This window comes from Thecamonas trahens, assembly GCF_000142905.1.
Source record: "Thecamonas trahens ATCC 50062 unplaced genomic scaffold supercont1.15, whole genome shotgun sequence".
Classification (NCBI taxonomy): Eukaryota; order Apusomonadida; family Apusomonadidae; genus Thecamonas; species Thecamonas trahens.
In genome coordinates, this window is record NW_013657665.1 from 549,315 (window position 1) to 574,268 (window position 24,954).

The following is a 24,954-nucleotide window of genomic DNA, read 5'->3' on the forward strand; positions in this document are numbered from 1 at the left end:
CTCCACAGGCACAAAGTCGTGGCTCGGCCTCCGCTCGCTCCCGCTGCCGTCCTCCCGCTCCTCATGGGGCCTGGCTGCCGGCGCCGTCACCCTCACCAGCCTCGGCGCGTACCTCTTTGCTTCGCTGGCCCACCGCGTCGAGCCGCTGGCGCCGTTCATCGACTCAGAGCTGGCTCGCATGCGCAAGGCCCGTGCCGCCGACACCGATGCTGCCGAGCCCGAACGCGAGCCCGAGTCGGACGACGCTGATACCGATGACGCCTCCTGGGTCGAGTCGCTTGCGCTCGAGACCGCGCTCGGCTACCGCCGCGAGGCCGGCGAGCTCGACGGGCGTGGACGGCTGCTTGCTCCGCCGCAAGTTGTTTCGCGGCTGGGCGTGGCGTTCAAGGTCAACGGCGTGGCCTTTGTTGCCTCGGACGGCACTCGCTACTCTTCTGCCTTTTCGTCGCGAGTCTCGCAGCTCCTGCAGTACGCACCGGTCGGTGCCGGCTCGGGGCTGGACGCCGTCGCCGGCCTCGATGGCTTGCTCGACTACAACCTCATTGTCCGCGAGCGTGTCTTTCCCATCGCAGACTCGATGTATGCCGAGGCGCTCGAGGAGGGCTGGCGTTCGGTCCACTACGCCGCAGGCAAGCCGCTACCCGGCGAGCCGGCTGGCGCACCTCCGCCATGGGCTGCCCCCAACGACACCTCCTACCACCCACCGCTGGGATACGTTGTCGAAAAGGTCGAGCTCTGTGGTCGCGCCCAGGTCTACACCCTCGTCGTCGTCGTCATCGATCACACCGCAAACTTTATGCGCAAGATCGAGCTGACCGTCACCCCCGACTACGCCATCGCCCGCAAGGCCGGCGTCTTTATTGCCGTCGAGGGTCTCCGCAACCGCTGGCTTCCGCCGCTGGCAGCTATGGTCAACCACTTTGTTGCTGTCGCCGCTGTCGCCGACAGGGACCTCGCTGACGCCGCCGCCGCCGCCGCGCCCGCCAAGCCTACTCACCGGTAGCTGGCTCACTGCCGGCCAACCGAACAGTGCGAAATGTGAGCGAGACCCGTCGCGTCCGCTTGATGCGCACCCCGCCAACCTTGTCCGACTTGCGCCCGGCAATGCTGTGGCTCCACTCCCATCGCGCAGGCCCGGTGAGAACGACCGCCGACCGCGCTGGGAGCCACACGTCGCACACAACGTCGTCTTTGGCAAACCGCATCACCGCACCCGAGCCGAGCGAGACCGAGACGATGACGCCCGCAAAGCACGGTTTGCAGTCGATGTGGGCAGAGATGCCCTGCCCGGGCTCATACTCGTTGACGATGAGCTGGTCAAACTCTCCGTCGCCTGCCGCTCCCAGCCGAGCCATCACTTGCTTGCTCCATTCTGGCAGCTCGCCGAGATACGACTCGGGCGCCACCTTGCGACTTCGGTAGTCATACCGGTAGCCGTAGTGCTGGACCCGTCGCTTGAGTGACGTCATCCACTCGCCGTTGTCGACCTGTGCCAGCAGCGCCAACTCGTCTTCGGGGCTCACCGCGTCGGTCACTACCGTCAGCCCGGGCACACCCGGCACGGCCTCACCGTCCAGCCCGCGCGCCGCCTTGCCGGTCCGCCCGCCGTCGTCACGCGTAAAACCATCTCCATCCTCGTCCCGCACTCGCTTACGGCTCGTGCTCGTGCTTGCTTCCGCACTCATTCGTCCTGCAGCAGTGGTGGACGAGTGGTGGGAGGTCTCCGCCTGCCCTAAAAAAGGTCGTGGTTTGGAGGTCCCAGTCGACACCGCCGCTCGGCCGCCACCAGCAACCCGTTGCGCTCCATCACGAGACGGTTTACGGCAACGATGCTACGGACTGTGATGCCAGCTCATCCAACTCGCTCAACGGCGTCGCCATGCTGTCCATGACAATGCCATCGTCGTCGTCCGCCACGGCACCCTCAAAGTCAACTTCGACAACTGCTCCGCCGCGGAGCGAGGCCATGGCCACCACCACCGCTTGCCGCTCAACTGGGCCGATGTCCAGGTCATCGAGCTCGAGCTCGAGCGCGTGCGCGAGTTTTCTTGCCCGTGCGTGCACCGTCCCGTACCGGCCGCGACGCGCGTTGAATATCTCGAGCGCATCGCGCACAATTCCCCACGCCGCAAGCGCAACAAGCGCCACCACGGCGAGCACAACCGTGCCAAACAGCGCGTTCGACGACGACGACGACGAGTTGCGCTCGGCGTACGACGCGAGACCAAGGAGGAGCACAAAGAGCAGCGCCAGCGTCAGCTGCATGTCGATGGTGTTGTAGAGCGGAAAGTAGTACGGCCGCCACCGCGCCACCCCCACCAGCCACATCAACAAGACTGCAAAGAGGAGCGCAACCTGCAGGACCTGAGAGTCAGAGACAAAGACCGCCGCCACCACTACTGCCAGTCGCTTGCACAGATCGGCCACTCCGCCAAACCAGTACGGCGCACGGAAGAGCCGGTACAGGCCCCCGTAACGTCCAAACGTGACCGGGTCCGTCAGCGTCGACCTGTTACGCCACAGCGCCGCCAGGCAGTACGCTGGCAGCCCGACAACGTAGCATCCCAGTCCAAGCAGTCCAACCCACATCACGCTCCACCACGCCGAATCAAAACACGCCACACCCGGATCCACGTCCAGCACCACGTCGCCATTCGGCAGCCGCGTGCAGTCAAAGATGACAAACGTGGCCCGCGACATCGGGATGTACAGTAGCGGTCCAAGGCTGAACAGCACCGCGTCGAGTAGCGTCGCCAGCGAGACGCCTCCCAGCGCACCGGCGAGAAAACTCACCCGCGCCACCACGAGACCCGCCATGGCGGTCGCGAGCAGGACCAGAGGGAGGAGCACAGACACTGCGTACTTGACATGGAAGCTGTCGAGCGAGCACTCGGATGCAAATAAGTTGACGTCGACGTTGAACGCGTTGAACGCCCTCAGCATCGACTTGGAACGCGATCCCCACGAGAACTTGGCGTCCGCAAGGACGCCGAGGACTTGGAACGCTACCACAGCCATCGAAACCGACGCAGGCATCTTACGCTCGCGCAGTTGGCCAATCGTCTTGGCACTTCCGCTCTCTCGGGTCTCGCCTCCCTCGTCATCGCCGCCACCCCCAGATCCGGCCTTCATCAGCCCCAGCCCGATGACCACGGCCGCGCCAACGGCCACTGCGAGGACAAAGAGCAGCCCGCCGACGAGGATGCCCGGTGATCCCGGAGGGCACCTCACGCACTTTGATGCAGAGTCCGAGTAGTACTTTTTCTTGCAAGCGTTGCACATGTACCCGGTATAACCCGGTGCGCATGCAACATCCACTCCGCCCGGGCACGCCTCGGGCCGCTTGCATCGCACAAACGTACCGTTGCTCGCTGCATACCACCCGACAGCAGGATACGGCGGATTGAGGCCCTCGGTGCACACCCCGCCAGGCGGGCACTCTGCGCACTCGACAAGATTTGATCCCGGTGCCGGCCGCTTGACAAAGAAAAAGCCAGCCTTACAAATACACTGCGGCTTGTTGCCCGTGCTACCCGCCGCATCGAACGACCCTTCCAGGCACGGCTCTACCGGGATGCACGCCTCATACGCCGTAACCTCCGAGTACGTGCCCTCCAGACACGCCACACACGTCATCTCGGTCGCTGACACCATCGACGAGCCAAACCCTCCTCCGCACGGCATCACAGCTGCACTTGTGGTTAGCGGCAGGACGCCAAGTGCAGACTCGGACTGGATAAACTCGAGCGTTAGCGTCACGATTGCCGGAGGACTAGCCACGCTGTTCGCTGCCACGTTGATGAGGGTGTCGGGTACACTCACATTGAACGTCTCGATCCGCGCATTGGGCGCCGGGTTGCTCACCACTGACGGCCCCGTGTAGCGGACGGTGACTTGGGCGCTGTACGCTACAGCGTGGCCAAACACGTCGCGAGCTCCAAACGTACCATCCATTGCCGAACCAGCCTGCATGCTTCCGTCCGGCTGCTTTCGCCACTCTAGAGCCGCGACCGGGCCATGGACTCGCATGGCGGTATGAACGGCCCAAGGCTGTGTGGCGTTGAGCCAGAGGAGGGTGCCCGGCGGCGATGGAGGCGCTTCAGCAAGCGCACACAGGAAAGCATCCGCTGATGTCTCGCCGTCGGCCCCCCGCTCGCCGCGAGGTTACCGTCAAACGCGACCGAGTTGACGAGCGAGACCCCTGCGCCGCACACAAACATGCCGCCGCCGACGCCGACTGCTGTATTGCTCCGCATCACCACCCGCTCCAGCGTCAGCACCGCAGTCGTCGACGATCCGGCCGGCGCCATCGGCAGCAAGCCGGCGTCAACGCTTGCCGCAAGTCCGTCGATGGTGAACGGTAGGAGCGCGAGCCCGCCGCCGCCGCCAGCCGCCACATTGCCCAGAACCGCCACATCGCTCATGACCACGCTGGCCTCTGGCCGCATGAACAGGCCGCCTCCAAGCGTCGCCAAGTTGTGGCTGATCTCACCCCCACTCGCGATGAGCGCGCCGTTCGAGGCAACTGAGACGGCACCACCCTGCGGTGCCGATGAGCCTGTGATCGTCGCTGAGCGCAGCTCGCACGCTGACCCACTGCCAAGCACTGCAATAGCACCACCGGCCTGCGACGCCGTACATTGGCTCAACGTCGAATGCGTAACCATCAGTCTTCCGCCTGACCCCACAAATGCCGCACCTCCGACGCCAACGTCGGTGCGAAGAGCGTTGACCTCGGGCGTCGACGCCGCGCCCAAGACATCAAACCGGGAAAGCAATGCTTTGCCGCCGACTACTCGCAGACCTGGTGAGCCCGAGGCAGAGACTCGGGCCACGCCCATGTCTGACACAGAGCCGTTGATGAGAGCCAGCTCGCCATCTCCCCGCACATCAAAGAGGACCCCCCGACGGTTTCTGCAGCGACGCCACGCGGCACGCTGCAGTTGAAGGAGACGTCGACAAGGTCGATCTTGGAAGTAACCACCGCGTGCGCGTCGACCATGCAGCCAAAGGTCCGTGGTATTGGCGGCCGTGCCACACCCGCCTTGCACCGCGATGCTATCGCCCGCACGTTCTCCCACACACAGGCAAATGATGACAGGCTGCCACGGCACGCCCCAACCGCATCAGACCACACCACAGGTGGTGAAGGCGTGAACGCGGTCTGGCTGGCCACGGCAAACCACGACAGCGACACAGGCCCATTGTTGCGCGATGCCAGAACGTCCTTGTCACCGTCACCATCAATGTCTAAGAGCATGATTCTCTTGAATCCCTGTAACTCCTGCGCGGCCGTAAACGGCAGCGAGGCAAAGCCAGAGTCGCCGTCGTTGCGAAGCATCTCTATCCGGGTTGCTTCCGAAATGACAATGTCGCCATCGCCATCGCCGTCGATGTCATCGGCGGCCACATCAGCTGACGATGAGAAGGAGGATATCGTTGACGAGATGGCTTGGCCGCGAGATGCAAAAGCGAGTTCTCGAAAAAGAACACCGCCAGAGTCGTGTAGTTGAAGCAGACAATGTCGAGTCTGCCGTCACCGTTGATGTCCGCGAGCGTAAACTCACGGCTGTCAAAGTCGGGGCCCATGTCCGCCGCAACAACACCGCGTCCGGCCAGCGGGAGGCTGCCGGTGTTTTCGAACCACTCCAGCGCATCCTCGACTTGAACGACCAAGTCCAAATCGCCATCGCCATCAACATCACCAAACAGCATGTTGTTCCGCGCCTGCGGCTTGCTCGAGAGCGTAGCCAACAGGGTGTGACCGCCGAACGTACCATCGCCATTGTTGACATACGCGGTAACATCGGGTGACGTCGTGCGGATGGTGGCCAGGTCTGCGAACCCATCGTTGTTGACATCGGCAATCTGGGCGTCGCGCAAGCTAGTCAAAGTAAGCTCCGAGCTAGCGCTGAAAGTACCGCGTCCATCAGTGTTGAGAAAGAGACCAGGTCTCGGCCCGCCGGACACATACAAGTCCAAGTCGCCATCCGCATCAAAGTCTCCGAGCGCAACAATTCGAGTGCCGGAAGTGGCGGCACCGCCTCGGATGATCTGCAACGGACCAAAGGCACCGGTGCCATCGCTTACACCGGCAAACCAGCCAAGGCCTTCGAGGTGGTCTAGGATGACAACATCCACCACCCCGTCGTTGTTGACATCACCAGCTGCAAAAGCCACAACAATGTTGGGCGCGGCCAATGCAGTCACAACATTGCCACTGGTAGCAGGCTGGGCCGGCAGCATGTTCCCTGAAAGCTTGCGGACGACACTGCTCGAGGCGAGGACTAGGTGCCACTCGCCGGTGCTAGAAAGGCCTGGAGACAGACCGCGAGTCAAACTCGTGATGTCCATGACGTCGACGGGAGGATTGTAACTTGCGGCGATCGCGCCTGAGAGTACCAAGCGCAGCTTGTGCGGAGTTTGCTGCTCAATGATCAAGTCTTCCCACAAGTCGCCGTTGACATCGGTTACGACCACCTCTACCGTGTCGCCATCGTTGCGGGCAGTGGTGTCATACAAGTGGACGACGGTGTTGCCTAAGATGCCGTTGCTGTTGACAACTACGTCGACGAGCGCGCCCTCGTACTGGACCACAACCAGGTCCGGAAACTCGTCATGGTCTGCGTCGATGACCGCAAGGCGCGCGTTCTCAACCGCAGCGTACTCGCCCACAGGCGACGAGCTTCCAAAGCCACCGGCACCGTCGTTAATAAACAGAGTGGGCGGTAGCATGCGACCTGTGGCCACAACGTCGGGGTCGCCATCGCCGTCGAAATCAGCAACTGCCAGCCCGGTGTGTTCGCCAGAGTTGGGGGATTAGTAACGACGCCGCCATGCCCGGTCGAGTTGTACCACACAACGCCATTATTGCCGGAGATGACTAGGTCCAGCAAGCCGTCGCCGTCGATGTCACCCGTAGCCGCTAGCTCCGGCTGGTAAAACGAGCCCGAGGTGATTGACCATGACGACTCGGACCAGACTCTGCCAACGCCGTCGTCGTTGGCGAGAATCACCACCCTGCTACCGCTTCTGACTACAACAGCTAGGTCTGCGTCGCTATCGCCATCCAAGTCAGCGCCGAGGAGAAACGTGGGCGTGTACGTAAGATCTGCGACAACAAGTACCTTCTCGAGAACGCCGTCGGCAGGGAGCCACACAATTGTGTCGGAAGACGCAAGGACAGTATCCGACACGCCATTGCCATCGATATCCACCCGAGTGACTGCAACCAGAGCGGAGGCAGCCGGTGAAACAGCGTCCACCAGCTTCGGTTCTTCGAGCGACCCGTTGCCGTGACGGTTGGCAGCAAAGAAGAGGCTGGACCCGCTGCCCTCCACCTCCACGAAAACCATGTCTGCATGAGTGTCGCCGTCGACGTCAACAAAGGCAGCAGCCGAGACACTGGCATCGGCTAGTGGACGAGCTACGGCACTCATGTTGAATAACGCGACTGCAGGGCTCGAATCCGAGATCACAACCAGGTCTAACACGCCCAAGCTGTCAAGATCAGCAACCAGAAGACGCACCGGAGTACTGGCAAGGTTGGCCAAGTCGAAAGACAAGCTAGGCTCGGAGAACGCGGGCTCGGAGCCCGAGTTGGGAAACCAGATCACTTTCTTGCTTGACTTGCCAGCGGCAATGATGTCCAAGTCAGCATCATCGTCGACATCAGCAAACACAACATCAACAACATCAGTGGTAGCCAGGGCCAGGACTGGCGGACTGAACGTGTAGACAGAAGTGCTGGGAACAAACTTGATGCCGTCATTGTCGACAACGACAAAGTCGAGGAGCGAGTCGCCTGTGACCAGGCCCCAGTCCAGGGCCTTCACCGAGCCTGTCGGCATCATCACCGATTGTATGGTTGTAGACTCAAACAAGGACTGCATGAGCGAGACCCGATTGTTGTTGTTGCTGTCGACAAAGACAATTACAGGGGCACCGTTGCGGAGCGCGAAGCCGATCCGCGACGCCGTGTTGTATGACCCAATACTTGCCACCCGCGGCGGGCGATAGCCGGCACCTTCGAGGCGAAGATATATCAAGATACGCCCCGCGTCGTCGACCGCGACAATGTCGTTGCGGCCGTCCTCGTTGACGTCGCCAAAGACCACCTGGCCAGGCTCGCTGTCCGAGAGCGAGAGGTTGTCGTCGACAATGACGCCTGTGCCAGCCTTGAACGGGACACGGTAGGCTATGAGCATGTTTTCGTCTTCTGCATACGTCACGACTGTTGTATTCGACGCAACCAAGACACTTCTGGATGGCTGGGCCGCCAGAACCGTGGCCACAGGGTCAGCATCCGGCGTGCAAGACGGCTCCACCTGGCAGGCGAGGAGCCACAGGCACGCCAGGGCGACGGCCATTGCACGTGTGCCAAGACGGGCAGGCATGCTAGGAGACACAGAACAAAAGAAAAGGTCAAAGTTGTTCCAGGTGAGATGGAACCAGAGGATGAGTACGTGCGAGAGAGGTATGTGCTGATGATGCACAGAGTAGGCGCCCGCTTCGATGTGAGCGGGGCTTTCAGCCGTTTGCTCCCCCCTCCCCTCCCCCCCGGCCTCAGCACACGGGCCGAAAAAAAAGAGCATGTCACGCCACATGTGATCGCCCCCCCCCCCCCCCCCCCACCCCCCCCCTTCCCCCATCCCCCGGTGTCCTCGCGCCACACCCACATCCAAACATACACCGCGACTCGCACTTTACTTCCGTTCCCTTCCTTGTTGTGATACGTATGTGCCCTTGTCTCGGAACACCAGCTACAACCTTTCTCCTGCCATCCTTCCCCGCACTCACATGACGGTGGGCGGTTGCCTCGCTGTGTTCCATGCATTCTTCTCGCGGTGGGTAGCATGGCAAGTCCGGATCCGTACCACGATTTGACCAAGTACTCGCTCGAGGAGGCGTTTGCGCTCACTGGAGACCGCCCAGGCCTGGTGGCCAAGCTTGTGCCTGGCCAACGCGATGCGTTTTACTACACCGGGCTGCTGCTGGCGGACGGAGTGGCGGCAGGCGACACGCCGCTCAACGAGCTTGCCGCGCATCTGGCTTCGTCCAAGTCGTCATTCGACTCGACGCGCGAGTGGCGCGAACTCAACACCCGATTTAAGCTCCTCGCGTACGATGCGGCTACATCCGAGGTCGAGGAGGACCCCTTTCTGGAGTTTCTCATCTCTGAGTACGACCTCAGCTTCCAGACGCCGCGGCTGGAGCCGGCCAAGTCGGCGGCGTCGACGGCAGAGCCGGGCCCAGCCCCTTCATCGCAGACGCGGCACGAGTCTGACTCGGCGGTGCCGCCTGTTGATCGCAATGCGCTCTACGCTGACGCATACCGGAGCTCGGGGGTCTCGGGCTTCCGGCCAGCGGCTTACCCATGGCTCCTGAACAAGCTGGCGTCTGCAGCAACCAAGGACGAGTACCGCCACCTGAAGGAGGTGCTCGACGCGCTGCCGCATGCACGACTTCCAGGCACGCTCCCTGCGCTCCTTCACCACATGGCGTCGGACAAGTACGGAGGCATCTACTCGGCTTATCGGCAGCTGACGGCCAAGTTTACGCTGGCGCAGCTCGACGAGCTGCTGGAGGCCAAGCCGGCACTCCGTGACGATGCCACCTTTGTCGACGGGTACTTGGCCAAGCTCCATCCAGGCGCAGACGTCGACATGCAGTATGAACTCAGCATTGGCTCGCACGCATGCACCGAGTACATTTCCAAGTGTCTCGAGTTTGTGAGGACCCTCGCACCGGTGTTCAACCCGTACCGGCACACGCTCCTATACCACAGCCTGGTGATTGGGCTGGCGGCTGGGCATGGGATGAGCGAGCTGGAGGATTGCCTTCTCGAGCTGCTGGCGATTCCGTCGTCGGTATCGTTTGCGGACCCGGACTGGGTGCGTCCGTTCAGGTCCGACGGCGCGCGGGCCGGCTACGTCTCGTCGTCGTCGTCGTCGGTGCCGTCGGTGCCGGCACCGTCATCGACGGATGTGACTTCGCTCATCGAGCGACTCCTTCGTGGCGCGCTCAGCGAGACACGCCGCATCCAGCCGTATGCCAAATACGTGCGGTCAACGACGCTCGAGCGCTGGCTGGCTGAGGAGCAGCTGTTTGCGAGCGGGAGCGCTGACCCCACAAACTCGGTTCTCTCAGCGAGCACCATTCGTTCGCTCCGGGACCGAGTGGATCTCGAGTTTGGGCCGTCCAACGCAGCGTATTTTGCGCCCAACGACCACGTGACCCTCGATGTGGTGGTGAAGAACGTGCCCAAGCTCCTTGTCCGGGTCTACGAGGTCAACACCGCGGCAGTCTATCGCGACTCGCTCTCGCAGGTCTCCGAGCATCTCTCGGTTGAGGGCCTTGTGCCGAACAACGAGTACGAACACAAGTACGACGCACCGCCAATGGTCCGTGCGCAACACACGCTTCCGCTGCCGTGCATCGGTATGGCGCGCGGCGTGTTTGTGGTTGAGCTTATCGGCGGCGGGCGCTCGCTCCGCGCTGTCATCCGAGTCGGCCACCTGTACGCGCTCTCGCACCCTGCGCCGACTGGCCATGTGCTGCGGGTGTATGACGAGACCTCGGCGCTCTGCCCCGATGCGCAGCTCACGCTCGACGGACATCAGTACGTCGCCAACGCCCATGGTGAGATCCTTGTCCCGTATACCAGCTCTCCAGGTCGGCGAACAGTTGTGCTGACCTCGGACGGCTTTGCCGACTTGTACACGTTTGATCACGCGGGCGAAAACTACTCGTTTGCCGCTGCCTTCTATCTCGACCGCGAGCAGCTGCTCTCGAAGCACACCGCCGTCGCGCTCGTCCGTGCCCAGCTAAGCCTCAACGGAATGGAGCTCCCGCTGGCGCGGCTCTCCCATCTCGTGCTTACGATCACCACGACCGACATCGACGGCGTGGTGTCGACCTCAACCATCGACGACTTTGAGCTCTCAGACCTCGTCGAGTCGACGTACGGTTTTGTGGTGCCGGACAAGACCGTAGCGGTGGCGCTTGAGCTGACTGGCTCGGTCCGGTCGCGGGCTACCGAATCGGATGTCCAGCTGCGGGCTTCGCAGAGCTTCCAGCTCAACAAGATTGATCTCACTGCCGCCATGGATGACGTCTTTCTCCGGCGGACAAGCAGCGGGTACTCGCTTGTCGTGGTGGACAAGTCCGGCCGCCGTGTGGCCAACGCGCCGCTTAGCATCAACCTCGCCCACATCGACGTCAGCCGATCGACGAGCTGCTTGACACGGTTTACCGATGCCAGCGGCGCTGTCCACCTCGGGCACCTGCCCAACGTGTCGGCGATTCGAGCGCGCAACTGCTCTTGGACGCTGCAGCGAGCGAGTGGCTCGATGCCGCGGCTTCTGCACGGGATCGAGGGCGAGGAGCTGCGGTTCCCGTATCACGGCCAAGTCCCACGCGCCGACGATGATTATGCGGTCTCGTGTACCTCGCGCAACGCGGTGGGCGCAGTGGTAGACGATGTAAGCACAGCGGTGGCAGTCAGCCCCGGACTCGTGCGCGTTTCCGGCCTGACTGCTGGCGACTACGTGCTGTTTGTACCCAACGCGGCTGGCGGCTTTGACCAGCTGACGTTGCGGGTTGCGGCGGCGAGCACAGTCGTGACCTTTTCGCACACCGATCCGGTCCGCCACCGCATCTTCGTCTCGCCTGGGCGGATTCTGGAGCAGGTGGCGAGTTCAGAGCCGATGGCGGTGACAGACGTGACGGCGAGCAGCGACGAGCTGACGGTGCAGCTCGCGCACGCATCAGGCGCAACCCGTGTCCACGTTGTTTGCTCGCACTTTGTGCCCAACTACAACCCAGCAGAACTGCTCGGCCCGAGTGCGTTCTTCCGGCAGATGAGTGACACGCCGCGTCCTCTCTCGCGGGTGTCGTCGGCGTACCACGCTGCGCGAGCGCTCTCGGCCGAGGCGCAGTACATCCTCAATCGACAGTTTGCGGCCAAGCACCCTGGCAATATGCTCAAGCGGCCGTCACTTTTGCTCGCGCTCAACGACCGTCCTGGCAACGTCGACGACGTGCGGCGGTTCACGCCGTCGTCTGGCTCACTTCGGGACCAGATGGGCATGATGATGTGCGAGGACGAAGATGAAATGGAGTGCAGCATGATGGCGCCGTCAATGGCAAGAAGCATGTCCAAGTGCCGGAAGAAGAAAAAGCGCGAAGGTCGAGGCCCTGTAGCGGGCAGCGTTGCCGAGGCACGCTCGCTGCGGCGGCGCGAGCTCTCGGCGGACGAGACCGGCTCTATCCTGTCGGACCCGTACCGTCACAACATCGAGTTCCTTCTCCACGGCTCGGACTGCATGTTCAATCTGCGGCCGGACACGGACGGACGGGTTGTGGTCCCGCTGGATCAGATCTCTCCCGGCAACACGGTGGTGAGCGTGGTGGTGGTCGACGGCGACGCGCATGCGGCGCGACAGTTTGCACTGCCCGAGTCTAGCGTGACGTACAACGACATGCGGCTGCTCAAGCCGCTCGATGCCGAGCGGCACTTTGCCGAGGTCCGGGCCATCGACGTCATGCCGACGGGCGGGTTGTTTGACGTCGCCGACAAGAGGACAACCGAGTCAATGGCGTACGACACGGTGGGCAAGGTCTTTTCGCTCTTTTCGACCCTCCTTGGCGGCTCGGCCGATTTCGAGGCCTTCCGCTTTGTCACTACGTGGGGCAGCATGGACCGCGAGGCCAAGCTCGCCAAGTACGCCGAGTTTGCATCGCATGAGCTCAACGTGTTTGTGGCGTTCAAGGACCGCACATTCTTTGCTGATGTCGTCGCGCCGTTTCTGGCCAACAAAAAGGTCAAGACCTTTGTCGACGACTATCTGCTCGGCGCCGACCTGAGCAAGTGGACGGTGGCGCGCAAGTTTGAGCGGCTCAACATTGTGGAGAAGATCCTGCTCGGTGGCGCTAGCGGCGACGCCGCAATCCTCCGCCATGTACTCGACCAGGCCGACTTGCTCCCAGCCGACCGGGCGACGTTCTACGCTCTCCACAAGGTGGCGCTCAAGGCCAAGCTTGAGTCTGCAGGAGACCTGCCCAATGCGGCCGGTGATGTGCCGACTCTGGGTGGTGGCGGTGGCGGCAGCGGCGGTGGTGGCATGCCTCGGGGCGGCTACGACGACGCGCCGACACGGCGATACTACGCACCACTGCCGGGTACCAAAGAGTATGGCGAGAATAACTACCACCGGGTGCCGATTGAGCTCATCGACGAGCGGCTGGTGCAGATTTCCAAGTTCTGGGGTGCGTACGGAGCGCATGTGATGGAGCAGTTGGAGGCCAGGCAGAGCGGAGCCGCCGGAGAGCCGGCGCCGTACACGCCGGCGTTCCTCTCGGAACACTTTGTACACGCGGCGTCGAGCCCGACTGAGGCGCTGCTTGCGCTTGCGGTGCTGGACCTGCCGTTCGAGAGCAACGAACACACGGTTGAACTGGAGGGTGCGTCGCGGAGCCGGCTGATGGCGGCGTCGCCGGTGATAATGGTCCACAAGCAAGTGTGCGAGACGGACGAGGGTGAGGCGCCGATCCTGGTGTGTCAGAACTTCTTTGACCCGAACGACCGCTACGCTGAGGTTGACAACGAGCGTGTTGACAAGTTTGTGAGCGACGAGTTTGTCATCAACAAGGTGTACGGTTGCCAGGTGGCGGTGACCAACATCTCGACCGCGCGGCAAAAGGTCGACATCCTGGAGCAGATTCCGGCGGGAGCGGTCCCGCTCTGTGGCGGATTCTTCACCCGCTCGCACTACATCGAGCTCAACCCGTACGCGACGGTGACTGACGAGTTCCAGTTCTACTTTCCGGCAGCGGGTGCGGCGGCCCATTTTCCGATCCACGTGGCACAGAACGAGGTGACGGTGGCGAGTGCAGCGCGGGTGACTCTCAACGTGGTAGATGTGGCCTCGGTCCACGACACGCTCTCGTGGAGCTACGTGGCGGCGCACGGGACTATCGACGAGGTGGTGGCGTTCTTGGACAGCCACAACCCGCTGCGGTTCCAGATTCTGGACATTGAGGACCGACTGGGGCACAAGGAGTGGTGGCTCAAGATCATGAAGCTGCTGCGAGCACACAAGGCGTACGTCCACCGGGTGTGGCAGTACGGGCTCAAGCACCACGACCGGCGAGCGGTGGCCGAGTGGCTTTACCACAACGACGGGTTCATCGACCGGCTCGGAGCAAGCTGTGTTCTCTCCATCCTCCCGCTCGACGTCGAGAGCGAGGTCCGATACCAGCACCTCGAGTACGAGCCGGTGGTCAACCCGCGGGCTCACCCGCTGCCTGGGGTGTCGCAGTCGACGGCGCCAGCGATGGTCAAACATCAGTACGAGGCGCTGTTGGGCTCGCTCAAGTACTCGTCGACGTTCCGGACCGACGACCTGCTCGCGCTCACGTACTATCTCCTTCTGCTCGACCGAGTCGACGAGGCTGCGGCGTTCTTTGCGCGGATTGACCGGACGGCAGACGTGAGCGAGGGCGGGCTGGCAAACGAGCTCCAAGTCGACTACTTTGCGGCGTATCTGGACATTTTCTTTGGGGCGGAGACTGGGTATGCGACGGCGAGGGCGATTGCCGCCAAATATGTGGCGTATCCTGTCAAGCGGTGGCGCGAGATGTTTATGGACGTGCTGCGGCAGCTGTCGGAGCTCGACGATCCGAGTTCGGCGAGCGCGGCGCTGTCGACCCTGTCGCTGGCGGGCAGCGAGGCCGCCGCGTCTCGCGAAGAGCAGATGGCGGCGCTGGCGGCGACCGAGCCGGCGTTCGACTTTACCATCGAGGGCACGACTGGCGTGGTCTCGTACCAGAACGTGGCCCGGGTGACGGTCAACTACTACCTCATGGACATCGAACTGCTGTTCTCGTCGTCGCCGTTTGTGGCAGCGTCGTCGAAGAACGTGCTCAAGCCCAACGAGGTGGAGGAACACGCCACGACCGAGGTCCGCAACGGCACGCTCCGGTTTGACATTGCGAGTTCGTTTGCCAAGGCCAACGTGCTCATCGAGGTCGTCGCCGGCTCGGTTGTGCGGTCGGCATCGTACTTTGCGCAGTCGTTTGCCGCGCACCTCATCGAGAACTACGGTCAGCTCCGGGTGGCGCTCCCAGCCAACGCAGGCAGCGGCCCGATCAAGAACGCGTACGTCAAGGTCTACGCCCGTCTCCATTCGGGGCGCGACACGTTCTGGCGCGACGGATACACCGACTTCCGCGGCAAATTTGACTATGCCACTGTGAGCGGCGGTGACATCAGCTCGGTCGCCCGCTTTGCCATCCTCATCATCACTCCCGACCACGGGTGTGTGGTCAAAGAGGCAGCTCCGCCGCGGACTTGACGAACGTGCGAGAAAAAAAAGCGAGCATGCGCATAGCATAGCGTACAAACGTTTTGGCGGTACCGCAGTTTGTGAGCGTGCACCCTCCTACCCCCCCCCCCCTCCCCTGGGTGTTATACGCCCAAACACCCCACCGACCACCCTCATATGTCGCGGTCTCGCGTTCGGCCAAGCGGCATGCGGCGTGGGTCGGGCAGGCGGTCGATGCCGGGCGTGTCGGTGGTGTCAGGAGCAGGGAAGACCGAAGCAGAGGTGCGGACAGGGAGCAGTACGGTCGAAAGCGGCGACGAGGAGGCCTATGTACCGGCGGGCATCTCGCTGGCCCAGCTTGCATCGGCTGGAGTGACGGAGGGCTCACTGAGCTTTGAAGAGCTCGGTATGGACCTCGAGGCAGAGGCCGGACAACCGGGCAGGACAGAGTCGCGGCCGGATCTCGGGCTGCGATCGCAGACATCAGTGCTCTCGCTGACCAAGCTGCACATGATGATGTCGGAGAGCAATGACGAGTATGCGCAGAAGAGTCATCAAATCACGCCTACGGCATCATCCCCGCAATTGCAGCGCTGGCTGAGCTCGGTGTGGAAAGAGACCGGGCTCGATCCGTTGATGGCGGCGGATGCGGCGGCGGCACAGCACTTTGTTTACTCGCGGTTTGCGTGGGAGTTTGTGCTCCACCTCTTTTTCCGTTCTCCCTCCCGATCATGCTCGCCAGCGGCGGATGGATCGCGGTGAAGAACAGGACGTTTTCCTCGCTGAGCATCATCTGCCTCGGGCAGTGGTTTGTCTCGTGCGCGGCATGGGCGGTGGTGATCCTGGTCGTGCTCTACTTTGACGATTTCATGAGCTCGTCAGTTGTGGTCGAGGTCTTTGTCGGGCTCGCTACTCACATGTTTCGATCGGCGCTTGTGGCAGTCAAGCACGGATGGCGCAAGCCGTCGTTGGTCCGGGCCGTCAAGGCTGGAGTCGTGCCGAGGCGACAGCTCCGGCTGGAGGAGATTATCTCGGGCTGGATCGTGCTCGGCAAAGCGGTCACCCTCACAGAGCTCTCCGAGGCAGCCATCCGGCACGACCTCAATCTACAGGGCTACTTGGTGCGCGTGGCGTACACGTCGCCGAGCGCCATACGGGAGGAGCTTCCGTTGGCGTGCGAGGCGCTGCCCGAAGTGGGCGAGCAGATTCGGTGGGCCGACGACAACGCAGAGGAGACGGGACATCACGGCACCGTTCTAGTCCCACTGCATCTTGTGTTGGCTGAGACGCTGCTTGTGGAGAAGTCGAATCGACTCCCGTTTGCCATGCTGGTCATCCGGCTGGTATCGTCGCTTGTGGTTGCCGGCACGCTGCCTGCGGCCCGGTTGGCGTTTGGCCAGGCGGCGTTCGGCGATACCTGGCCGACGCAGGTTGCGCTCAGCCTCGTTGTTCTCATCCAGCTCGGCATCACGTTCAATTTTACGTCGCTGGTGGTTTTTGCGTCGTGGGCTGACTCGTTTCGGCGGACGCGGTGGCTGCGGACGTGGGGAGGGTTTCTCTTCGACCGGCGGTCGCTCCTCGCGCCGTTCTTCTCGCGCCATCCAGAGGTGTGGCTCCTCTCGCGACGAGTCATTTTGGACATTGGGCTACAGTTTCGGAAGCGGCTGGACGTGTTCTTTGCAGCGATGCTCCTGCTTATCGGCTCGCTTATTGTCCCCATTGTGGTGCTCTCGCTCCGCAACGAACAGTCGACGTCTGTGGCGATTTTCTTTGCCTTTTCGCTGGTCATGGGCTCCGTGGCGACGACTGCGCTTATTCTCTCGTCGATTGCGGGGTACTCCACAAACCAGACGTTCCGCACGGACCAATACGCGCTGCACGGGCTGGCACTCGATCCAATGCACGGCATCCGCGGGCTGGGGGCACGGCTGGAGTACTCGATCTCGGGCCTGCATCTCGACGCGACCCTCAACTCGCTCACCATTCTAGGACTCTCGCATGGACCTGCTGCGTTTCGTGCCATTCTCTCGTTTGGACTGGCGGTGATTTCAATCTCGCTCCGACAGCTGTTCTTTGGCATCTGATGCTCCCGCTACTAGCTGCGGATGTCGTCGTGACTTTTGCATGCACAGGCGACCATGGCGCGCTGGCGCGAGCCCAGCTTGTGGCTGGAGTGGCACTCCTTGCGGCAGGTAAAGCAAACGGCTACGCCGCAGTCGAGACATGGATAGGTATCGGTGATGACGTCCGGGCTTGGCCCGGTGGCCGAGTAGGTGCAGCGGCCTGCGCGGGTGGCGTCGCGGATGGCGCGGCGTTTGGCGGCAGCCTCTTTTTTCAGCCGCTGCTCGCGGAGGAGGCGCGGGTCGATGAACGAGCCAGAGCGCGAGAGCATTGACGAGGAGGCCAGCGCGTTGGCCGGCAGCTTGAGGCCCCACCAGACCGGGAACCGGACGTGGAACAAAGTTTCATCGTCGAGGGCAGCGACACGCCATTGAGGCGAGATGCCTGCAAGCGGGGACTCGAACGCAGGTGGGGGAAGCGGAGTAGCAAAGAGGATGGTCCGCTCAAGGCTCGACGGCCGGTCGTAGGGAGAGGCATCGAGGTAGGCGTCGATGGTGTTGATGACTTGGTCGAGCATGGCCGGTGGCGCCTCGCGGCCAACGCAGAGGTAGACGGCGGCAACGGCGTCGAGGAGGTACATGTCGCGGGGGCGTCGAGGGCCGATGGGTAGACCATGTCTGAGGGCGCGACGGTGAGGTAGCCCTTGCCGAGCGAAAAGGCGAAGAGCCGGAGGTGGCGCTTGTCCGTCGACGACGCCACGTCGCGGGCATAGTCTAGGTCACCGGGATCGAGTCGGGGCGAGAGGTAGGAGCAAAAGAGCGAGAGGCCGTCGGGATCCTCTGAACCCTCGATGAGCTCGAACCACGGTTGGCGGGAGGCTGCATCGGGTGTAGGATTGAAGAGGTCGGAGAGGCGGTCGAGAAGCGAGACGGCGACGGCGTGCTCGGCGTCTGTTGCGCCACGGCCGGACCAGAGAAAGGCGCCACCTGTTCCCGGGCCCGGAGTAGGAGGCACGCCCTCGATAGACGACTCGGACTGCATGCACGGATCGTAGAGGAGAAAAGTGTCTGCTGAGGTGAGCGAAGCTGCCGAGGCGGCGACCTGGTGGACGGCGACGTTGTACTCGTTAAAGCCGGAGAGGCGGAAGAGTCGGGCAGACGGGTCCATGGCAGGGGTGGCAAAGCGGAGGTCGGGCCGCTCTTCAAGAAGCGGGGCGCGATGTGCAAAGGGAAGGGCGGCCGATGCGTGGCCGTGGTGGACAGTGATAAAGCCGCGGAAGAGCGACCGGAGCGCCGGCGGCTCGGCGCCCTGGTCAACCTGCAGGAGTACCGGATTGAGGCCCGAGTCGGAGAGGGTGGCCCAGACGGGCGAGTGCTTGAAGGAAAGCCAGAGCTTGCGTGGGGCATACATGCCCATCCAAAAGAAGACCACACAGCCCTTGCCGACCGAGAGGCTGGCTGCCGGAGCGACGTCAACAAGGCCTTTGGGCAGCGACTCGTAGTAGTAAATGACGATGACGGCGTCAGCGTCGAAAAAGTGGCCGTCCGAAGCGGCCGGCTCGGGGAGAGCAAACGGGTAGGCGTCGTCCTCCATGATCATGACCGAAAGCATGCCTGGGACCTGGTCCGGATCAAGGTTAAGTGCGGCGACAGCCTGGGCCTTGGTTGTGGCCGCGGATGGTCCGAGGGCATCAGCAGCGGCGGGGCGGGCGTTGTACATGTCGGCAGCAACGTTGATGGAGCGCGGGGTTACCGAGGCGACACAGTCTGACGCCTTTTCGCCACGGGCGATCTTGGCGGCGTCAGGATCACGCGGGCGGAGGGTCGAGAGGCTCCCAGTCTCCCAGTCGGCAAAGTGCTGGGTGAAGAGGTACGGCTCGGTGCCAGGCGTGATCTTGACAACGGCGGCCCAGGAGGGGCGGTCGACGGTGGACGACGCGGACGGATTCCCCTCGCGGAGCAGATGCTCTGCGCAAGAGATCGCTGTCTTGCGGAGGAGCGGGGCGACGTCGGAGCCGATCCAAACAAAGACAAGGCCGGTGGAGCCGGTGTCAATGAGGATGACGGCCGACGGGGTGAGGAGAGCCCGGGTGAGCGGGAGCTCGATGGCAGTGAGCTCGAGCTCGGACGACGACGAGACAACAACGCAGCAGGCAACGGGGGTGTAGACAAAGGACTTCCAGTCTACAAAAGCCGGAGCGCGGCTCGGGATCGACGGTGGCGGCGAACGGGAAGTGTATGCGCGCTTGGCGTCGGGCAGCAGTGTCCGCATAAAGGTGATGTAGTCGGGCGTACTTGGGTCCGAGACTGGGACCAGAGTGACGTCGACGCGCAGGGAGCGGGTAAAGTCGAGGGCGCGGCCACGTGCCTTGATGGACGAAGCAGGGCCGTTGTACTGGAAGACGGAGCCGTCAGAGTCGACAAGAACAAAGACGTCGGTGGTGTTGAGAGACGAGGCGTGTGCGAGGACACGGACGATGGGCGCGGCACTTGGCTTGGACGGGACGAGGTAGAGGGCGCAGTCGTCGTTGACGTAGTCGAGGGCGACGGGTGGCTCGATGAGCGGGTGATCGTCGGTGGCGGTGGAGGCACGGCGCAGGGCAGCAAGCTCGCGCATTGACTTGGCGCCAGGCAACAAGTCGTCCGAGGTAGGAAGCTTGGACGATCCGGTCAGTTCGCGGTTAAGAGTGGTGATGTCCTCAAGCTTGACCGGCAACGGTGGTAGGGTGTCTGGACCATCAGGGAGAGCCTTGTACAGCCGGCTCCGCTCCTTGAGCAGCCACATGACAAGCGACTCGTAGTCATCGAGAGCCTTGGCCATGGTGGCTTCTGTCTGCGATGGATCGGCGCGGGCACGCGATGTAGCATCGGCCACCTTGGCCAGAGCGTCGTTGAGCGAGCGCTTGAGGGCGGCGTTCTGTGTCTTGAGCGAGGCAATAGTAGCAGTTGCAGTAGCCAGCTCTGCCTTGGCCGCCTGCGATGATGCGATAGCTGACTCGAGCGCCGACTTTGCCAGATAGTACCGTTTGCGAAGCTTGAGAAACTTGGCCTCTGCCCCATGGGCCAGCTCCAGATAGCGGTCCTTCTTGGCAAGCAGTTCCTCGGCAGCAGCTGTAGCGGGAGTGAGTGAGTGAGGGTGGGTGGGTGGGTGGGGTGGGGGGGGGGGGGGGCGCAGGGGGGGGCAGGGGGAGGGACGTACCTTTAAGGCGGCGGTTAGAGTCGGTCTTCTTGGCCAGCTTGCGCTCGAGCTGTGCGGTGAGGCGGGCACGAGCGGCGGCGTCTGTGGTGAGCTGGTGGAGCATGGCGCGCAGTTGGGCGGGGGTGGCGTCCTTGAGGGTGGGGCTGTGGGCGGGGGCGGGGGTGGCCATGGCCCGCGTGGGGGTGGGTTGTCAGGTGGCGGCGGTTTGGTGGTTTGGCGGCCGCTGGCCGGTCCTCGGCTGCCAGCCAACATCAGGACAGATCGGCGGTGGCGGTGGTGGCGGGGCGGCGGAAATCGGATGCAAAGGGCTGTAGCGCGGCTGTGAGGCCATCAATGAGCGGGGTGGAAAGGTCAGCTAGGTCGGCGGCGTTGAGTAGCGCGAGAAGGCGGGCGCAGGAGAGCTGTGCGTTCTGCGGCCGAGGAGCGCCAGGAGGCGGGTTCGGGTTGGGAGCGATGAGCGCGATGTGGCTCTCGGCGAGGCCCAAGATGTCCAGCATGAGGAGTGCGACCTTGTACTTGGTCGTCTGCTCGGAGCCGGAAAAGTGGAGGGTGCCAGCGAGGTCGGCGACGGGCAGAGCGAGGAGGGCGGCGATGACGCGAGCGACGTCGTCGACATGGGTGGGGAAGCGGGCGGCCCAATTGTCGATGAGCAGCGGTCTGGTGTCATGCTCAAGGTCGCGGAGCGGCTCAGCGATGGCGGTGAGAGCCGACTCTCCGAGCGACTCGATCGAGCCGTAGAGGATGGGGACGCGGAGAATGGTGGCGCACTCGGGAGCGGCGAGGCGGACCGCATCCTCACCGGCTGCCTTGGAAACGCCGTAGTCGTTGAGCGGGGCCGGCGTAGCATCTTCGGCGTACGGCGGATTCGAGCCCGGAAAGACGTAGTCGGTGGAGATGTACAGCAGCCAGGCACCCGAGGCGGCAGCATGCTCGGCCAGAGCCCGCGGGAGCTCGACATTGAAGGCGGCGAGGCGGTCCGGGTCCTTGCATGCATCTGGACGACGCTCTGCAGCAAGATGCAGGATGGCGTGCGGGGCGACGTCGGCCAAAAGTGCGGTGCGAGCATCCGGATCGGTCAGATCGGCCTTGTGCCAGGTGACCGAGGGGAAGGGCGAGTCGCCCGGCGCGGGCACGCGCGACCAGCCGGTGGCCGCCACAGCGTGGGGGGAGGAGGCGAGAGCGGCGACGACGGCCCGACCTAGAAGACCAGTGGCGCCGGTGACAAGCACGGTCTTGCCAGGAGAATCCATGTCGAGGCGGCGTGGGGTCGGGGTTGCGGAGTGGGGTGGGGTCGGGTACGGGCAGGCTGTGACACATGTGGTCCGGGCTGGTTGGTTTGCGATCACAGGAACGCTCAAGGTTTATCGGTGGGTGCGGGCTTGGGGGCCAGGATTGGGGCCAGGAAGGTTGCGGCGGGTGCGAGTGCGGCGCGGCGCGGGTTGGGAAGCATCTCTTGATGACGGTGGGCTGATTGGAGAGGTGGGCAGCGGCGAATCAAGAGAGACGGGTGACGGTGAAGGCGATGGCGATGGCGATGGCGATGGCGATGGCGATGGCGATGAAGAGTCCAATCCCGAGTCGGTGGTCGTCGTAGTTGTCGTGGTGGTGTTGTGCGAGCGCGTGTCCAGGTTGCGGCGGCGGCGGCGGTTGCGGCGTGGCGTGCGCGGGGGGTGGCCGGAGAGCGGCGAGCGCTGCGAGGCAGTCGGCAGGCCTGAGGCAGGGCCAACTCGACGACGGCGGCGACGGCGGTGGAGCGAGTTCGATCGGGGGCGGCTTGGGGTAGATGGGCTGTGAGGCGAGCTTGCTGTGGTCATGCGGCGGGCGGATCGCGCTGGAGCGAGGCCATTCAGATTAGGCGTGGTCCGGTTGAGGGCAGTGCGGGCCAGCGGAGAGACTGGTGAGCGGGTCCGCGGGGGCGCGAGTCGGAACGCGAGAGGGTGTCAACTTCGCCGCAGCTGGACGAGGCATCGACAAGGAGCTGCGAGACAGCGAGCTCGCTCGACTCGCCACTGGCATACGGGTAGAGGGCACTCGGACCCAGATCGTCGGCCGACTTGGCGCGCGGAGTCGGCGGCGCGTTCGGCGAGCGTGGAGTGAGCAAGCTGGAGTACTTGCTCTTGCGGCGGTGCCGGGCAATCATGGCACCAGAATACGGGCGGTCGAGTGAGGAGCCGGCGGCAGTAGGAGATATCTGTGAGTACGGGGCCGGGACCAGGTCTGAGCTGATCTCGATCTCGAGCTGATTGAACCGGGCGAGCGGATCAGCCGACGCCGCTCCGGGCGCAAGATCTGAGTGCGAGCGGTCGCGGGCGGTGGTCGGCGCCGACGACGACGACAGAGCCGACGATGACATTGACATTGAGCTTGACTTGGCGCCAACGTCGCGCATAATTCGCGACATGCCGCGCAGATTCGGGCTGCAACCCCGACGGGCCGAGAGGCCCGGGATGTCGGCCTCGTAAAGCTCATACTCGCGAAGAGCGAGGTGGCCGCGGGTGGAGCCACAGGAGTAGCGGCCGAGGCGAGTAAAGGTGAGCGACGAGCCAGCACAAGCGGCCACGGTCGCTGCATCAACCACAACCTGGCCGCCAGAGCCCGCGTCGCCCACCGATTGCGCGTCGAGCATGTCGGGGCCCTCGTAGGTGAACCGCTGGGTTCGCTCAACAAAGACTCGGGTCGGTTCGGCCATGGCGATGCCAATCCGGACGCGGAGGCCGCGCCAGACTGTGTCGGGCCCGTCGTTGGAGACAACGCGATTGTCGCCCAAAATGGGCGCAGGCCAGTCTACAGCCATCAGCTCGGTCTGAAGAGTGACGGCAGCGGCGACTGCGGCCTGAGGTTGTTGGAAGACAACCACAAACGAGTCGCCCTCTGTGCGGACCTCGTAGCCACCAAAGCGGCCGAGAACGTGGCGGAAGACATCGTTGTGGGCGTCGATGGCGGTCACCATGGCTTCCGGATACGCCTCCCACAGGTAGGTGGAGCTCTGGACGTCCGAGATAAAGACAGCGAGGTGGCCACTTGGGGCCAGAGCCTCCTCGGCCGCCATCTTGTGGGCGAGGTAGGCGGCATGGGCGCGGCGCTTGCGGAGGCGGAGGCAGAGACCAAAGACGGTGGCGAGGACAATGCAAGCGCCGAACGACGAGGCAGTGATGGCAACAACCACCGGATCTCGGACGCCCGGTGTAGTGGTTCGGGCTGTGACGCACAGGCCGGCGCCGCCACACACGCCACAAGCATCAAGTACAACGCCAGAGTTGGGCACAGCGTCGCAGCCGGCACAGCTTGTGGCGTTACCGTAGCACACGCCACAGACATCGGCAAAGCGGCCGCCGCCGAAACACACGCCACATGCGTCTTTGGCAGCGTTGCCGCCAAAGCAAACAGCGCAGTCGTCACGATCGACATTGCCGCCGCCGCACACGCCACAGCTGTCCTTGCGGGCGTCGCCGCCGTAGCAGTCGCCACATGAGTCAATGAAGGCAGAGAGCGGAAGACCGGTGCTGCCTCCCACACACATACCGCATGCGTTGAGCACTGCACTTCCACCACACACACCAGCGCAGTCAACAGCGGCATCAGGGGCGATGGTCTCATCGCACGAGATGACGCACGACGAGCCGTTGCCAGCACACACACCACAAGCGTCGACAATACCGCCGAGACCATCGCATCCGGCGCAACTCGAGCCGTCACCGTTGCAGACGCCGCAAACGTCGGTGGTTTGCGTGCCGCAGCCTTCGCAGCGTGCAAAGCAGTCGCCGCAAGCATCCAGGTGCATGCGTGGTGGGCGTCCTGTGGTTCCGCCGACGCACACCCCGCACTCGTCGATGGTCGCATTTCCATTGCACACGCCAGCGCAGTCAAAGACGACAGGAACCGCGGACGAGTTGTCGCAGGTGGCGATGCACGAGCCGACGGCCGAGCCGCCGCACACGCCACAGGCGTCGAAATGGGCGCCGCCGAGCGGGATTGGCACGCCGTCGCAGCCGAGGCAACTGCTGCCATCACCATCGCACTCGCCGCACACATCCGGCACGGCGCCCGAGTTGGGCACGCCGTCGCATCCGGTACACGTCGAATTGTCGCCGAAGCACATCCCGCACGCATCGAGGTCGGCGCCGGAGCCAAAACATACGCCGCATGGATCGAGATCAGCGTTGCTGCCAAAGCACACACCGCAGGCGTCGCGGTCCGAGTTAGCGACGTGGCCAGAGGCCGGACCGGAGCAAATCCCGCAATCGTCACGGGTGTCTTGCGGATCGCATGGTGAGGTTGGGGGCGAGGGGGAGGGAGGTGGGGGCGAGGGTGGGGGCGGTGAGGGTGGTGGTGGCGGTGAGGGCGGTGGCGGGGGAAAGGGCGGCGGGGA

General features: G+C 63.5%; 9 protein-coding genes across 9 annotated transcripts; 3 read left to right on the forward strand and 6 right to left on the reverse strand.

Annotated features, from left to right (window-relative positions):
* Positions 1-841: 841 nt before the first annotated feature.
* AMSG_11724 (uncharacterized protein) lies at positions 842-1,685 on the reverse strand (the record flags this gene model as incomplete). Its single annotated transcript, XM_013904114.1, has 1 exon — positions 842-1,685. One exon carries the CDS (start codon positions 1,683-1,685, stop codon positions 990-992), a length of 696 nt encoding a protein of 231 aa, XP_013759568.1. The 3' UTR covers positions 842-989.
* A 117-nt stretch (positions 1,686-1,802) lies between these two features.
* Positions 1,803-7,273, reverse strand: AMSG_11725 (uncharacterized protein). The gene has a single exon (XM_013904115.1). The coding sequence runs from the start codon at positions 4,027-4,029 to the stop codon at positions 1,819-1,821; it is 2,211 nt and encodes a 736-aa protein (XP_013759569.1). The 5' UTR covers positions 4,030-7,273; the 3' UTR covers positions 1,803-1,818.
* Positions 7,274-7,474: 201 nt separating this feature from the next.
* On the reverse strand, positions 7,475-8,207 carry AMSG_11726 (uncharacterized protein; the record flags this gene model as incomplete). Its single annotated transcript, XM_013904116.1, has 2 exons — positions 7,475-7,486; positions 7,530-8,207. 2 exons carry the CDS (start codon positions 8,205-8,207, stop codon positions 7,475-7,477), a joined length of 690 nt encoding a protein of 229 aa, XP_013759570.1.
* Positions 8,208-8,710: 503 nt separating this feature from the next.
* Positions 8,711-15,421, forward strand: AMSG_02648 (uncharacterized protein). The gene is made up of 2 exons (XM_013904093.1): positions 8,711-8,735; positions 8,855-15,421. Exon 2 carries the CDS (start codon positions 8,856-8,858, stop codon positions 15,354-15,356), a length of 6,501 nt encoding a protein of 2,166 aa, XP_013759547.1. The 5' UTR covers positions 8,711-8,735; position 8,855; the 3' UTR covers positions 15,357-15,421.
* Positions 15,422-15,533: 112 nt separating this feature from the next.
* On the forward strand, positions 15,534-15,963 carry AMSG_11727 (uncharacterized protein; the record flags this gene model as incomplete). Its single annotated transcript, XM_013904117.1, has 2 exons — positions 15,534-15,862; positions 15,945-15,963. The coding sequence occupies 2 exons, from the start codon at positions 15,534-15,536 to the stop codon at positions 15,961-15,963; spliced, it is 348 nt and encodes a 115-aa protein (XP_013759571.1).
* Positions 15,964-16,057: 94 nt separating this feature from the next.
* On the forward strand, positions 16,058-17,410 carry AMSG_11728 (uncharacterized protein; the record flags this gene model as incomplete). The annotated part of the gene is made up of 1 exon (XM_013904118.1): positions 16,058-17,410. One exon carries the CDS (start codon positions 16,058-16,060, stop codon positions 17,408-17,410), a length of 1,353 nt encoding a protein of 450 aa, XP_013759572.1.
* Positions 17,411-17,531: 121 nt separating this feature from the next.
* On the reverse strand, positions 17,532-20,688 carry AMSG_02650 (uncharacterized protein; the record flags this gene model as incomplete). Its single annotated transcript, XM_013904094.1, has 4 exons — positions 17,532-17,652; positions 17,699-17,976; positions 18,060-20,497; positions 20,586-20,688. The coding sequence occupies 4 exons, from the start codon at positions 20,686-20,688 to the stop codon at positions 17,532-17,534; spliced, it is 2,940 nt and encodes a 979-aa protein (XP_013759548.1).
* A 148-nt stretch (positions 20,689-20,836) lies between these two features.
* Positions 20,837-21,858, reverse strand: AMSG_02651 (methionine adenosyltransferase 2 subunit beta; the record flags this gene model as incomplete). Its single annotated transcript, XM_013904095.1, has 1 exon — positions 20,837-21,858. Exon 1 carries the CDS (start codon positions 21,833-21,835, stop codon positions 20,837-20,839), a length of 999 nt encoding a protein of 332 aa, XP_013759549.1. The 5' UTR covers positions 21,836-21,858.
* A 573-nt stretch (positions 21,859-22,431) lies between these two features.
* On the reverse strand, positions 22,432-24,684 carry AMSG_02652 (uncharacterized protein; the record flags this gene model as incomplete). The annotated part of the gene is made up of 2 exons (XM_013904096.1): positions 22,432-24,092; positions 24,144-24,684. The coding sequence occupies 2 exons, from the start codon at positions 24,682-24,684 to the stop codon at positions 22,432-22,434; spliced, it is 2,202 nt and encodes a 733-aa protein (XP_013759550.1).
* Positions 24,685-24,954: the final 270 nt, after the last annotated feature.

Bases quoted from the DNA above. Each gene is read 5' to 3' on its own strand.
- AMSG_11725 (XM_013904115.1), bottom strand. From the start codon at position 4,029: ATGCGAGTCCATGGCCCGGTCGCGGCTCTAGAGTGGCGAAAGCAGCCG.
- AMSG_02648 (XM_013904093.1), top strand. From the start codon at position 8,856: ATGGCAAGTCCGGATCCGTACCACGATTTGACCAAGTACTCGCTCGAG.